This window comes from Coregonus clupeaformis, chromosome 19, assembly GCF_020615455.1.
Source record: "Coregonus clupeaformis isolate EN_2021a chromosome 19, ASM2061545v1, whole genome shotgun sequence".
In the NCBI taxonomy this organism is placed as follows: domain Eukaryota; kingdom Metazoa; phylum Chordata; class Actinopteri; order Salmoniformes; family Salmonidae; genus Coregonus; species Coregonus clupeaformis.
In genome coordinates this window covers 30,355,713-30,371,533 of record NC_059210.1, presented here as the reverse complement: position 1 = coordinate 30,371,533, position 15,821 = coordinate 30,355,713, and the positions used below count along the sequence as shown (strand labels likewise).

General features: G+C 43.7%; 1 protein-coding gene across 2 annotated transcripts; it reads right to left on the bottom strand.

Moving 5' to 3' along the window:
• Positions 1 to 2,058: 2,058 nt before the first annotated feature.
• Positions 2,059 to 15,773, bottom strand: LOC121532130 (apoptosis inhibitor 5). 2 transcript variants are annotated; one of them, XM_041837845.2, is made up of 14 exons: positions 15,142 to 15,773; positions 14,139 to 14,300; positions 13,811 to 13,904; positions 12,838 to 12,903; positions 12,312 to 12,463; positions 11,682 to 11,888; positions 11,102 to 11,206; positions 10,888 to 10,977; positions 10,323 to 10,507; positions 6,318 to 6,411; positions 6,077 to 6,133; positions 5,882 to 5,961; positions 5,239 to 5,381; positions 2,059 to 2,621 (listed from the first exon to the last, which is right to left on the bottom strand). In XM_041837845.2, exons 1-14 carry the CDS (start codon positions 15,214 to 15,216, stop codon positions 2,551 to 2,553), a joined length of 1,581 nt encoding a protein of 526 aa, XP_041693779.1. In that variant the 5' UTR covers positions 15,217 to 15,773; the 3' UTR covers positions 2,059 to 2,550. The 2 variants fall into 2 exon arrangements, with proteins under 2 accessions (XP_041693779.1, XP_041693780.1); XM_041837846.2 differs by having other exon boundaries at positions 5,275 to 5,381.
• Between the last annotated feature and the right edge of the window lie 48 nt (positions 15,774 to 15,821).

Sequence of the window (15,821 nt, the reverse complement as noted above, 5' to 3'; positions counted from 1 at the left end):
CTCCTTTGACAGCAAGGTCATTTGGTTCACTCATTCAGTAAATAAATCCTAGCAAGTGCTCAGCCCATAACAAAATAAAATGGGCGTGTTCAGTTGGTTGAACATTTATATTTGCTATGTTTTACAACAGTACGTACCAAACATCATGTTTTCCCAAAATGGTGCAAATACCAGGAGCTTGGAGGTTAGCTACAGATTGTTAAAGCAGATGTGATTTAACCAACAATTTTTGGTATCCATTACTGGGAGTTACAGGTTAGGTACTATTTGGTGTAGCACAGAATCTCCGACTAACCTTAGCGATACGGTCTTCGTCCTCGATTCGTGGAAAAATGTAGTCTCGTAAAATGTCTGTGTCCGGTTGAATTTAGAAAATGCTCCTTAATTAAAATACTTTTCTTGCTCAATGTGTACACCGCCATCTTGTCTATTTCAAGTCTTCTCTCATTAAGACAGGTGGGTGTCCACCCCAAAGTGCCACATGTCATAACAGACACCTGACTAGGCTACTAGCTACTACTAACGTTAGACATTTAAGTTTCGCACATGACAAAATCCCACAATTTTGTATCCGTTTCACACATCCATGTGGTTTTATGGAAAACATATGAATGAGCTCCTAACATATATATTTTTTGTTTAAACCTAGAGCCTTACGGATTTGTCAAATAGCAGTCATGTAGGCTACCATTTGTACTATCATTCCTAGGTGGCGCACACTGCTGAAGCGGTTGACTTGAAACCAATAGTGCACTTTAACCATGGTTTTGAGACCCTCTCGCATTAAGCTTTATTGGTTGAGGAAAGAAACTGATCTCTGCCGGTCCTCGATGCTAGATTCAAAACGCATGTGACGAAGTGGATAATGCATAGCCTAAAATATAAGAATATAGCCTACACTATCTCCTCGCCAGGAGAGGGCGTAATCACTGTATGGGTAGGCTCCTCCATGCTTCCGCCTCACCGGCCTGGAAGCCGAGGCTACATATGGAATGTGGTGGTCAATGGGGTTCATCATGAATTGAGGTGTACCATACAAAGTCCCATATGCATTAGTAGGTTATTTCATAAAGAGGACACTTTCTGATGTGAATGAATGTAGGCATTAGCTATATTATTGATTGGAGTTCCTATAGTAACCTACAGCAAAGGATAATCACAGAGTTAGATGACTTTGTCAAAGAAGTAATTCACCATCTGATACTAATACAGCCAAGTGTCTTCCTCCATTAAGACGGTCGATTCGAGTCCTCCGGACTCGCGATAAACCCCTTTAAAAATAATGGCAACACTGCCATCTGTAGGATGGTGGGAGTGCAACCTATACTACTACTGTACACTTTGTAATGCTCATCCTCGAGTCATAACGCATGTGACAAAGCAGATAAGAAAATTGCATATAAAGCATTGTAGTGCTACATTTAGGTGTACACGTCCATGTAATATAGCCTATGCAATACGATTATTAGGCAATAGCAGTGTGTTTGTGCGCAAGGCTGAAAGAGGTAGCTCCTTATAAAATGTATTCTTAAATCTTAATTTTTAAACTGTTGGCTGTAGGCTACGTCCCTTTTCAACACACTAACACAATACATGCAAATCTACATTTCAAAGGGGAGGAAAAACATGTGAGATTCCAACCCTTGCCACAATTACAAGGCACTTTACAGAGAGCAATTTGACCATTCATTCAAATACACGTGATAGTGAACGTGCGGTTGGACTGAGGTATGAACAAGTATTGGAAGTCCAACGTTCTGTCACGTGCCAGTAAATCGGCAATTTTAATTGGCTGAAACGCATCGAACCTGTTTAAATTTAAATGGTTGCTTATGTTCACAAGTAAGGCCCCCATGTCCTCAATCTGCCTTGGCTGGTTTGAATGACAACCTATGTCCAATTAATACAACTAATAATGATCTGTGCTATTTGGCGTCACAACCTGTTTTATGGAGGAAATAATCTAGTTTTACTAACAAAAAAAAAATCTGAAAACATCGAAAACCAATGTTGATCTAATTTTAACAAGGTGTTACACAAACAAAGGGAGCAAGGTGGTGAGACTTCAATACAAGTTTATGATAAAATTCAGATGAAAACTTCATTGTCGATTCATACAAAGTAGCGAAGAGAGCAGGCCAATCCAAATCCAAGCTCTAAAAATGTAAGGATTAAATAAAAATATAGAAAGAATGCATTCGTCACCATTTTGTAAAACAAAGAAAGACGTTCCGACATCTGACAAAAATATCAAAATCAGGTACAACTTGGCAGTCTCTGGTTCCACAAAAAGACACTCATAATAATAAAAAAACTAAAACACGATGATCTACTTGAACAACCGCTTCGCCGGGGAACAGTGTCGTGGTAGAAACAACTGGTAGAAAAGTCTGAAGCCCAGTCTCCTTGAAGTGGATTTACTTTGAGGGGGGCGTTTGGAGCCGGAGGAAAAAGAACAAGTGGACACGGGTTGAGGAGCGGTGGTCGTGGAGACCACCTCAGTTGCGGCAGGGATTCTGATGTGCTGCAGTTCAGTGTGTGATGGTGGACTCAGTAGATTCGGCCTCGGCTCCTGCCTCCGAAGCCTCGTCCCCGGCCTCCCCTGAAGCCTCCACGCTGCTCTGGAATCACAACACAGGGACAATAGACAGAAGGTCAGTATGAGGACTCATCATTTGAGTCAGGAGTTTTTCCTGACTGCTTTACCTGGCCAGGAAAGACTGGGCCCTAGTTTTAGTAATTTAGCGTGTTTGACGGGATAAAACCCGATGGCAATGTAGTACATCTCAAACAGCCTATAAAAAAGGAAGAAATAATTGGGTCACATGGTCAGAGAAAAACTCCTGCCCCGACTCATCTTGTATTAGAGCTAAAAGGCGTTTATCTCAATATTAAATAATTAAATACCTTACTGTAATAGTTTTCCATTCAACTAGTCAAAAAGAAACAAGAATGGCTTTTAAGCAAAAATCTATTTCTCAAGCAAGGATTTTGCTAGGACTGAGGGATTTCTATTAACCTGAGCTGCTGTGCACCGTCTATGGCACGTGACGTGAACGAGCAAAAGTGGTGATGCTGCATTTACATGGTACGAGGTAGACGGCAAACCGGATGTCATTGTTTTCAATGAGAGCACGACGGTAAGTGCCATTGAGGCTGGCGGTGAACGCCGCCAAGGTAGATGGGACTTGCCCCCCCAGAGTTAAAATATTTCAACTTTTGCAGTCTGCATTCATGTTGTTTTCTACCGGATGTTGATTTGCTGAAATCACCATAGCAACGCATACCATCGCGCTGGCTTGCTTTTGCCGTCATCAACAAATTTCTTGTCCCACTATGCCGACTGGCATGATGGTTTTTGCATCCCTAGCCTAAACGCAGCATGAAGGAGGAGCGCCCTTCTCAAATCAAACAGGAATCTGCACCGCTCGGTCATGTTGTCAACAAGGCAGCATGGTGGATCGTCCAGGACCATCTCTTTTCCATAAAATATGTTTTAATTTTCAAACTAGTTTTAATTAGGAAGGCAAATAAAGCCTTCATATCAAAAGGCAAATCACTTTTGCAAGTGAATCCTACTCATTACTACACGTTCTCAATCTAGTCTGTCACTTGTTGAGACGACTTCTCCAGTGCCTTTGAACGGAGCACCTGGCTCACGCCCAGGAGGCAGCCAGGTTCCAAAACAAATGCAATCACTTTTAACCAGGTGCAAACTCCGACCACTGGGGTAATCCAGGCCAGATAATCGAATCCCCTCACTGTCTGGGAATGGTCTGAGTGAGGGGCCTAATGGGAGGGATATGTAACCTGAAAAACTAGCCGTTATTGGCAGAGAGATTTGGAACTCTATTTGTTATTGGTCTATTAAACCTATACGGCCTGGTGATGTCACAAGGCAAGCCAAAAATCCACCCATGCAAAACCTGCTGATTAGAAAGCAAATTGTATTTTCAAACAGCAACTATCAGGACATAACACTTGTAACATTTTTACAGTTAGTTTCATCAGATGTATAATATGATAACAAAACACAGAAAAAAACATTTTGGCTGCACTGGGCCTTTAAAAAGGATAGTAATATTTAGCTGGTGCCATTCCCTCCATTTAGTTGCATATTTCTCAATAGCTCACATAAAACAGAGGGCTCAGCTTAAAAACAATGGTGATTTTGGATTTCCTATCCTTTTAACACATTAGCAACATTTAAGCATCAGCATGTGCACCTCAGTCACTCAAGTAACACCCTCATATTCCCCATATAGGGTGTACATGGCACAATTAGGGTTGCAAAGCGTTATCTTCGGTAATTTTGGCAATTAACAGGTAATCTATGGTAACTTTGGTGATTTATACTTGAATAACTTACTCATATATAGTATTCATTTTTCGTTTATCTCTGTATGCATATTGTCTATGAGTTTCAAGTGGTTAGACCATATGGTTCAAGAGAAAATTGCCTATTTAATGAAAAAAGCATCTAAATCAACAATGGCATTATTTTCAATGAACTCTGCAACTCTTCCAACGATTGACTCTTTTACATTTTAGTCATTTAGCAGACGCTCTTATCCAGAGCGACTTACAGTTAAGTGAGTGCATACATTTGTTCATACTGGTCCCCCGTGGGAATCGAACCCACAACCCTGGCGTTGCAAGCGCCATGCTCTACCAACTGAGCTACAACTGCCACCAGTTCGGCGCCAAAACATTTACAACAAAGACATTAAACATAGTAAAATATGTTTTACAGCTTTGTCATTCTATTTTTATTCTAAAATCACCTTACTTGATTATTTTATATGTTTTACATATGATAAGGCCACACAGAGGTCCAGAGATAATTAGACACCTGTGATAATTTAAAGTACCCAAAAGGCCACTAGATGTCATCGGATAAACTTAAAGAAACTTGAAGTTACCAAAATTCTGGTTATTTACTGGTAAACTTTGAAAAGTTTCCAGTAATATACCCTCCCTTTGCAACCCTAGGCACAATACAAGATGGAAGTGAACAACATCCACCACACACACACACACACAATGGAAAGAAACAGTAGGCACCAAACATGTTTCCAGTTCAGTCATTGACTCTCTTACCCAGAGTGACTAAGTAACACCAAGTGCACTCGACAAAGGTAGATGAGACAAAACGTGAGAGAACCCATGAGAAAAACCCAGATACAACGTCTGTGCAACGTTCTACTGTTTGACATGCTACCCAAGTGCCACCCTCACCGTTGGTGAAGTTGCCAATGGTGGCGCTGTACTTGCCGCTGGGAGGGTTGTAGATCTGTCTCGCGTTCCTTCGGGGCAGGGGGGACAGCTGCTTCTTCATGGTACTGCCTGTGCCCATCTCCTCCCCGGATGGGCGCTTCTGACTGATGGGCACAGAGGGCAAAGGTCACAGGTTACATAGAGGTCACCTGGGGTCATAATGCTAACACTAATGTTGCGTTTTCAGTCTTATCTGATGAGGTTATTGTGTTTGTACTGAGAAGTTGCTAGTGTCCTTACATTGAAGTGAGCAGGTCAGTTGACCCATGAATTAACATTAAAAGGGACATTGCACTCCAAAATCAACATTGGTCAGACGTTTCCCCACACCATCAGTTGTATAGATCTAGCTACATAACTCATCCACAAATCTGGACACTACATGGTACTTATCGCTTCCATTCTTTTTAGATTGTGGCAGAGAGACGGATTTACATAAGATGGCCTGGGATGTGAACTCATCTTGACTACGTTTGAGGTCTGAACATTTCGGATTTTAGAGTGTAAGGTTAATAACACTTAATCAGAAACCCGATATTCTCGGTCACCAGATTACCCATGACAACATAAAAAACAAAACAAAAAAAAAAACAAAGAGACTTACGCTACAGCCTCAGGCTTCTGGACAGGCTTCCAGGACAGAGTGACTGTGCTCTTGTACGATGGTGGGTTGTGGAAGAGATCCTGCAGAAAAGCGGAACAGTAATGAGAATGTTAGAGATACAACTAGCTATGTACAGTTGACCCAGTGTCTTTCAGGGTTGACCCAGTGTTAACACATCGAAGATGAACATCTCACCTTGATCAGAACGTTGATGTTGTTCGTGATCTTCAGAGCCACCACTTTGATCTTGTTCTAAGAGGGATGAAAACACAAGACAACTATTACACTAGAACAGAAGGAACACATGATTAACAATGTCTCCAGAGACTGTTCCTGATTGAATCTGCATGATTCTTTGTGGCTGGTGAGATACCGTCAAGAGGAAACAAAGCAAGTCCTCATCAGAGAGCAAAACAGCTGCTAAAACGATACATACCTCGTCTGTCTTCAGTGCCTCTCCCGTCTTGCCTTGTAGGGCTACTCGCAGCTGGCGAATGTATACCTGCAGCCCTCTGGCAAAGTACTGTAACCTGAAGGCAGGAGAGAAGACAAACTAGGGTTAGAGTGACTGAAGAAAAAAAAAAAAGATGACATTACTGGCATCCAGACACTATAGTGTCTGGATTGTGGTCCTCTGTAGCTCAGCTGGAAGAGCACGGCACTTGTAACGCCAAGGTAGTGGGTTCGATCCCCGGGACCACCCATACACAAAAAAAAAAAAAAGTATGCACGCATGACTAAGTCGCTTTGGATAAAAGCGTCAGCTAAAATGGCATATTAAATTATAGTGGAGACCAGGGCCTAAAATGTACTTTTTGGTCCACCAGACACTATGGCAGATAGATCTACCTGTCACATTTGTTATCAGCCCAAATCTTTACCACCATAATTACATCAAAAAACACATTTCCATGCTTTGTAATGTTTCTAAAACAAGAAATGTATTAGTAAGAAGTAATGTGTTATATCGCGCAATTTCATTTGTGATCTGAGTTTTAATCAAAATAGAGAAAAACTGTTCAGCGGCCCCTTGAAGGGCGGGAGGTTACTATGGTAACGGGGCCACTCGAGTCCTGTCACGTGTGTCTAAATACATTTACCTCACGGTGTATAAGACACCGGTCTGATTCGCGCCTGTCTGAGCGGACTGATCCACTGTGGATGGAACATATAACAAATGCGCTTTCTCCCTCGTTGGATAGCGGTCGCTGTCCACGGTTCTGAAACACAGTGTGCTGTTGAATTGGCGCCTTTTCCTAGACCATGTTGCTATGTGCATAATAGCAACGTTAACCAGCATATTGGTGTTGAGAACTACGCCACGGAGGAAGCAGCAGAATGAAGAGATGAGAAAACAGCCCTTGCCTTATTGTCTAAGAAAAGTGAGGAGAGGAAAGCAAAATAATATTTATAACAATAATAATGCTCCTTTTTCTTGATCGCCTTATTATTACTATTATTATTATTGTAATAATAAATAATGCCATTATCATTAGTAGGCTTGGTATAGCAGCCTTGAATAACCACCATCGAACTGTAGGCCTAAGAGCACATTGTGTTTAGTCTTAATACCGTAACTTACTTAAGCCTATATTTCATCACTTCTATAGGCTACTGTATCAATCAATCATTCATTTGTTAATTTCATCACTTTGGAAAGTATTCAGACCCCTTGACTTTTTCCACATTGTTAGGTTACAGCCTTATTCTGAAATTGATTAAATTGTTTTTTACCCCTCAATCTACACACAACACCCCATAACGACAAAGCAAAAATAGGATTGAAATTTCTGCTAATAATAAAAAATTAACGTTAAAATGACATTTACATAAGTATTCAGACCCTTCACTCAGTACTTTGTTGAAGCACCTTTGGCAGCGATTACAGCATCGAGTCTTCTTGGGTATGACGCTACAAGCTTGGCGCACCTGTATTTGGGGAGTTTCTCCGATTCTTCTCTGCAGATCCTCTTAAGCTCTGTCAGGTTGGATGGGGAGCATCGCTGCACAGCTATTTTCAGGTCTCTCCAGAGATGTTCGATTGGGTTCAAGTCTGGGCTCTGGCTGGGACACTCAAGGACATTCAGAGACTTGTCCCAAAGCCACTCCTGAGTTGTCTTGGCTGTGTGCTTAGGGTCGTTGTCCTGTTGGAAGGTGAACCTACGCCCCAGTCTGAGGTTCTGAGTGGTCTGGAGCAGGTTTTCATCAAGGATCTCTCTGTACTTTGCTCCGTTCATCTTTCCCTCGATCCTGACTAGTCTCCCAGTCCCTGCCGCTGAAAAACATCCCCACAGCATGATGCTACCACCACCATGCTTCACCGTAGGGATGGTGCCAGGTTTCCTCCAGACGTGACCCATTCAGGCCAAAGAGTTCAATCTTGGTTTCATCAGACCAGAGAATCTTGTTTCTCATGGTCTGAGAGTCCTTTAGGTGCCTTTTGGCAAACTCCAAGCGGGCTGTCGTGCCTTTTACTGAGGTGTGGCTTCCGTCTGGCCACTCTACCATAAAGGCCTGATTGGTGGAGTGCTGCAGAGATGGTTGTCCTTCTGGAAGGTTTTCCCATCTCCACAGAGGAACTCTAGAGCTCTGTCAGAGTGACCATCCAGTTCTTGGTCACCTCGCTGACCAAGGCCCTTCTCCACTGATTGCTCAGTTTGGCCGAGCGGCCAGCTCTAGGAAGAGTCTTGGTGGTTCCAAACTTCTTCCATTTAAGAATGGAGGAGGTCACTGTGTTCTTGGGGACCTTCAATGCTGTAGAAATGTTTTGGTACTTTTCCCCAGATCTGTGCCTCGACACAATCCTGTCTCAGAGCTCTACGGACAGTTCCTTTGACCTAACGGCTTGGTTTTTGTTCTGACATGCACTGTCAACTGTGGGACCTTATATAGACAGGTGTGCGCCTTATTAAATCATGTCCAATCAATTGAATTTACCACAGGTGGACTCCAATCAAGTTGTAGAAACATCTGAAGGATGATCAGTGGAAACAGGATGCATCTGTGCTGAATTGCGAGTCTCATAGCAAAGGGTCTGAATAGTTATGTAAATAAGGTATCTGTTTTTTTTATTTTATAAATTTGCTAAAAACCTATTTTCGCTTTGTCATTATGGGGTATTGTGTGTAGATTGCTGAGGATTTTTTTTTTTTAATGTAATCCATTTTAGATTAAGGCTGTAACGTAACAAAATGTGGAAAAAGTCAAGGGGTCTGAATACTTTCCGAATGCACTGTATGAACGACCTACATGTAGCCTATCAACTTTCACGGTGAATGCTTTTGTTTATATGTTTTGTGCGTATGAACTGAAAATAGAGCATATTTAATGCAACCCTTGCTGTTAATAGATTGCAAAGCAGCATACAACTGACCTAAACGTTTGGAAACTCATCCATAGCCTTAAAATGCATCTCAAGTGCAATTGCACTGTTTAGCTCACATCTGAAGGCTGGGGGGCATTTAGGATGTACCGCGGATCGCTAAAATATCCTAATGATTATGATCACACTTCCTCAATTCAAATATTATGGCGACACTATAGGAACGCTGGTTTAGAAACTTGGGAATCAAGCTAGAGTTCAGTGTGGTCCTATCACCTGTACATGTTGAAATACTATCTTCACACCTAGAATAAAAACCTCCAGGCTTCGGTCATAACTGTCCATTTATTTTTTTTAAATGACAGGGGGCAGTTTGGAAAAAAACGAGTCTTGTCCGAATCGTCATCTGGAATGACAGACATTCTGGAGTAAATTACATAACCAACGTTCTCTACGAGTAATACTACTCCCGTGCGAATAGGTCTTTGGACAAGTGCATGTGTTGCATACATGTGTCACGTAAAGAGAGTAAGGGCTGAGGGAATAGGCCATGTTTTTCCTAAACAAATTAGGGATTTCGGTAACAGAACTTCTCAGTCAGAAATGGCTGTAATTATGTTGCAGCTTCAACAACACAGACAGAACATAAACTGTGTTTATCGCGCTGTGGTGGTCGCTGCAGCAGGGAGGAGAGAGAGACAACAGGTGCTAGTCACTCGCAAGTCTGAGCCCGGCCCGGCACAATCAATTGCTAGTCGGACTCCCTCTAGTCATTTGTGTGTCTTAATTATTATTAGCGAATGTAATGCTTGAACTGTAGAGCCCTGCAAATTGACCACCCGCAAACGTGGCTGGTGAAATAAACATTCTTACCCGCCAATACCTAAATCTACCCGCATTTGGCATGTGTTCATTTAATGTCCTGGAGGAGACTGATAGAAATTCAACAGAAACATTGCTATAACGCATGAACGCAGATCACTAAACTGAAAATGGTGCGAAAACACAAAAAGACCAGAAGATATTATATGCCAAACGTTCCCACAACAAACCAAGACTGATCAAAAAGACACACAAACGTTGACAAAACATTTGCAGGGGGGGGAACCCTTCCTCTACCTGATCTTGAAGTCTTTAAGGCGCTCTGCATTGATCTTGTCGATGAGGAAGTCAGGCAGCTTCTTGCCCAGCTGGTGGAAGCTGAAGAGGAGACATTCCACGTAGCTGAACTGCAGCTTGGGCTCCTCGCTCGTCGTGTTCTCGCCATTCTCACCCTCCGCCTCTGGGGGAAGCGGCATGAACTCCTAGACACAGGGAGGAAGGGGTTGATCAGTTCGCCTTTTACCAGCCAGGACCAGTTAAGGACAAAACACACCACAACGAACATCGGCTGGGCACACTAGATCACCTCATGGGTGTTGACGTAGCGGAGGCGGTTCAACATGTAGAATCGTTAGGAAATTAAAATGACGGCCAAAGTTCTGTGGTAAGAGGCGAGAGGATGGTCACTCGTTGCTTTTAGCGGTCGTTTGCTTTTAGCGGTGTTTTGTCCATTAGCCTTTTACCAGTCTGATAAAGCAGATTTACATGTCCCGGTCCAAAATCAACACTGACCCACTATCCCACGCAGTATGGTGAAAGCACACCGAAGTCCATTACAAGGCTGAGCTAGGCTGTTACTTACCAGAAGCTTCTCAAAAAGCATGGTGAGGTTGGCCTCCACCTTCTCCATGTCCCCACAGAAAGGACTCATCTCAGCAAGCAGCTTTAGCACCTACAAACACACACACACACACACACGTCAATGACAATGCTATTATCCTGGCATGTTGGAGCCAACATTGAGGACTAGTTGCCTGAACTCTGTATGGTTGGTACAGGGGAGGGCGGTAACTGACCTCCAGCTGAATGTCCAGCTCTGCCACGGGACTGGTCAGGGTGCTGAGGTTGGGCAGGACGTGGTCACAGAAGTAGGTCACAAAGCGGGTGGAATGGACATTTTTCTGGAAGGGTAGGAAAGTTCAAGAAGTCGCAGAAAAAAGTTAATTATAAGAAAGGGGGGAGGGGGTTGTCTACTTGATGTGGTTGGTCGAATCAGGTCAGAACCTTGACCAATAAACATGCATAAACAGGAAAGTAGTAACAATGAGACGTAACGGCACAAACAGATACTGAATCTCAGGGTTCTCATCACAAGAGTAATTAGCCATTTGCAAACAATCAACAGTATGTGTGAGGTGACTGTGTGCGTGAGCATTGAGCAACACATTAGCACGATGTGTTTGGTGATACCGTGCGTGTGTGTTGTGAGTGGGAGACTGCGGTTTCCTCAGTTGGTAAACGTGTGGTGCTAGCAATGCCAAGGTCATGGGTTCAAATCCCACAGGGGGGCACACACTAAAAGTGTATGCACTCCCTGTAAGTCGCTAAGAGGAGTACATTATTATGACTTGGACCTGTGTGTGTTATAACACTCACAGAGAAGAGGGGCAGGGCCTGGCGCGTGCACTGCAGCAAGCGGTCCACGGTGTCGGGGTCGGCGGGGTTCAGCGCCTGCTCCAGGAAGGCCTGGTCCACCACCAGCTCCACCAGCTGCTGCCGCCCGCTCACCGTCTGCAGGCCCTTCAGTGCCATCAGGATGCGCATCAGCAGCACAAACTCCTCCCCCGTCACGTCCTCCAGCACCTGTGGTTGGAGGGGGAATGGTTCAGAGGTCAATGTGGGTCAGAGGGCTGAGACGTGTTCAGTAGGCACAAAGCTAAAGAAAACCAGACTGCAACAGGGAGGGACTACATGGACTTGTCCAACAAGAAACAGTCATTTTCGCTTGCAAGACGTTTTGCTATGTTGTGCCCTAATGAACAAGATCCAGGAGTCAACGTGAGGCTGACCAGTTACAAATATATCCAACACACAACTAGATTACAGATCCCTCCTATGGAGATCTTGTATTCAGTTTGCCAATAATAGTAAGAAAAACACATTCTACTTCATCCCATCTGAGCCCTTTCACAAAGTGCTCTACTAAACAGCCTCAAGCATGGAGTGTATCATCCCAGGTGATTCACTTTGATAGTTGCTACCAAAGCAGAGAGATATGGAACATACCTTCTTTGTCTCTGTGAACACATAGTCCTCCACCTCCTTGGTCATGGTGTCCTCAGGCAGTGTCTTCAGCTTGATGGAGAGGAACTTGATGGCCCTCTCCCTCACTATGTCCTCCCCCTGCAGGATCTGAGAGAAGAGGCCTCGCAGGGTAGCTGAGGCCGAGCAGAGAGATACAGGTTGGCTAGACAAAGTACTTAGAGGCTATACAGTCCTTCAGCCTTGGAGGGGAAGCCATGTTATGCTCACTTCAACAAACGACATCATCTAACTCTAATGCCCATTTTCCCACTTCATTTGGGATTGAGGCCTGCCAAATTTCTCTTAAAGCGTTGTGCGAGGTTCTACACAACAGATCGTGTGGAATAAAGTCCGCTTGAGGTATGAAAACATCTGAGAAACGACTATTTCTTCTTAACTACATTTGTATTCGTAGAGCATTGCATTATCCTGCCTGTTCACTCATGAAGTAGTCCGTCTTTTAACAATTGAAAGCCTATTCAAACGTGAGAGAAAAATCGACGCTTACCCTTTGCGTCCATCTTGAAGATGGAGACCAGCGCTGTGTTCACTTGGCTGAATTCGGCCGAATCATCTGTAAGCACCAACGTAGAAGAGAGTATAAATATTGGTCCCCCAGTTTCACAGAAAGTACATATCTTCTGACAAACTACGCTATGGCATACATAATGTCCACTCCCAGGATAGTACAAACAGTGTGGCCTAATAGGGTCATTTTGTGTTCAGACGCTGCTGCTAGCCTGAGAAAAGGGAAGTCAAAGACAAGCACAGACCTGATAATAGTGCCGTTGATTGCACTTTATAGGGTGGTGCAGAAAGGGAGTAAGATAGGTTTTCATGTTGGGGGTAGGGGTAAATGAGGCAGCAGATAAGGTAGCGAAGGCGGCTCTGAAGAGGGAGGAGGTAGATGTGGTTGTCCCGTTAGGGGGGGGATGGAATGTAGGAGTATCATAGCAGAGGGGTTGACCCAGGAGTGGCAACATGAGTGGGAGAGAGGGAGGCAGTTTCTCTCTATCCAGAAGTCTGTGAGGAAGGTCAGCAGGTATCTGGGGAGTGAAAGGGAGGGGGGGGGGGGGGTTCTGTTGACAAGGCTGAGGTTGGGCCATTGTGGATTGGGAAGTGGGTTATTGCTAGTGGGGAAACAACCAGATGGGAAGTGTGAGGAATGTGGAGAGGTAGATAATGTGAAGCATGTCCTGTTATATTGCAGGCGGTATGCTGAGGATAGGAGGACATTTTTCTGTGAGCTGGCCGAGTTGGGCGTAACCACATTTTCGCTTGTAACTATTTTGGCCTCAAATGACAGGCAGAGCGAAATAGCAAGGACGTTGTGGTTTCTCTATTCCAGTGGCCTGCACCTACAGGTGTGAGGCTATTAGAGAATTAAATGTGTCATTTGCACCCCAACCTGAGAAATACAGCGTCTTTGCCGGAAACGTACAAGAAGAAGTAGTAGGTGGGTTAGCTCAAGAGTACTGTACCTGTCTGGAGAAGCTGGGTGAGGATATCTGCTACCCTGACGATGTTCTCCCCGGCTGCGAAACGGGGGAGCTCTTTGATGGCCTGCCTCCGAATCTACAGGAGGAAGGAAGATGACAAACCAACAACAGGTGAGAAATGGAGTAGTGTGACTACTCTGATCAGGCATTACCCAAGTACACTTTTACATTGATTGATTGATTTCTCAAATCTAACTTCTTATGTTTCAAGTGTGTATAGTGGTATATGCATGTTATATTTTGTCAAATGAATTGTGACAATAGTATTTTCCAAATGGAAATGATAGTCCCACTGGGATCAAATCCTTACTGAGACATCTTCATCCTCACACAGGTCAAGCTGAGCATTGATTGCCGCATCTGCCAGCTCTGGGAAACTGCTGAAGAATTTGGGAATGAACTGTGCAGCCAAGCGCTTCTCCTTGGGACCCCCCTTCACCCCATCAATGATCACCTGATAGGCATATTTGTGCTGGAGAAGAGATGGAAACAAATTGATACATTCACAAGTTTGTAATATAGGACATCACTGTCCAACATGAATGCAAAAGCTTCCAGTGAATTGGTCAAAAGTGTTCAGTAGAGGACTAGAAAATTGAGCGTTCAGCCAAACAAGCCTGCAATTTTTTGAAGCCCTTGGCATAGTAGCTGGTTAGTTGCCAGCAGTAGTAGCTAGCTAGCGCAGGATGTTGGTGGCATCTTAATTGAGAAGGACGGGCTTGTGGTAATGGCTGGAGCCGAATGGTTTCAAATACATTTCCATGTGTTTGAGGCCATGCCATTTTCTCCGGCAATTATTATGAGCCGTCCTTCCCTCAACTGCCTGCTGTGTCAACTAGCCTTTGAGTTTAACATGGTAAATCTTACCAACATGACAAGTTGCAAGAGTCATAGCGTAAATACGTTTTCGGCAGAAGCTGTACGCGGGAATCAACATCAACTCATCTTGGCCAACTACAGTACTTAGATAGCTAACTAGCCGCTAAAATCGTCGTTAGGTATCAAGCTAACTACCCCGCTTGCTAGAAATTAAAGTTGATTGCACACAGCTAACTAGCAAGCTAAAGTAAAAACGTCGGGTTACGTTAACTGAAATGAAGAAGGATTAACGTTAGCTACCTACATAGGCACATTTTAGCTAGTTAGCAAGCTAACACTTGTTTAGCATGTCCAGGCGATGCTAGCTAGCTGGCTATGTAGCCAATTCGTTAGCATAACTTTCACCTTTGGCTTCCACTGCTGATATAATTTATATGAAAAGGTAGCTATTCTGGAAGATATTTCAATTAGCTAGCCATTCATTTGATGCTTACCTGGCTCAGGTCTTCTGGCTTGGCATCAGCAAGGATCCCATAGTTACGATACAGCTCCTCGATAGTGACCGCCATCAGTGTGTCCGACTGCGTGTTGTCGAGATGAGAATACCAACAATATTCCACCGATATTACTTTCAATTCGTCCCTTTTAGTCCAGAATTTCTCCAAACATAAACAACACTACGTTCTGGTAGTACTGTGTATTGGAAAAGGGGATGGGGAGGGGGGGAGGAAACGTATAGTATGTTCGCTGTGAACGAAACCACGCAGTCCGTTCCTACAACGTACACTAGCCTTGCTACCAAAATTAACATCAGGAAGGACTTTAATGCGCATGGGCCCGCTTCAAACAACATCAACGTTCTGAATGGGCGGACAAGATTCCCCAGTATGCAATGTTAATCTTCTTCATATTCCCTAAAATACGGTTGTTTATATTATTGCGTGCCGAGTGGAGTAATCAATTTGATAGCAGTGATGGCAAACACATATCCTATACATAAAGTAGGGGTACTGGCCCGTTCATTTACTTTATACTTTTTTGGCACAGCTCCTTAATAAATAATATACTCTGACCAACTCAAGCACATCTATAAGCTTGTCTGACCTAACCTTGAGGCACAAATGGTTTAATCCATGCTGTGTTTCAATGCACTAACCATAAATCCATGCCATGC

What these genes read in the sequence shown, in the direction of transcription:
- LOC121532130 (XM_041837845.2), bottom strand. Translation starts at nt 15,216, where the DNA reads ATGGCGGTCACTATCGAGGAGCTGTATCGTAACTATGGGATCCTTGCT. An exon ending in TGTTCACAGAGACAAAGAAG is followed by an intron (nt 11,889 to 12,311) that starts GTATGTTCCATA and finishes CTCCAACCACAG; the next exon opens with GTGCTGGAGGACGTGACGGG. An exon ending in CATTGGCAACTTCACCAACG is followed by an intron (nt 2,622 to 5,238) that starts GTGAGGGTGGCA and finishes TTGTGATTCCAG; the next exon opens with AGCAGCGTGGAGGCTTCAGG.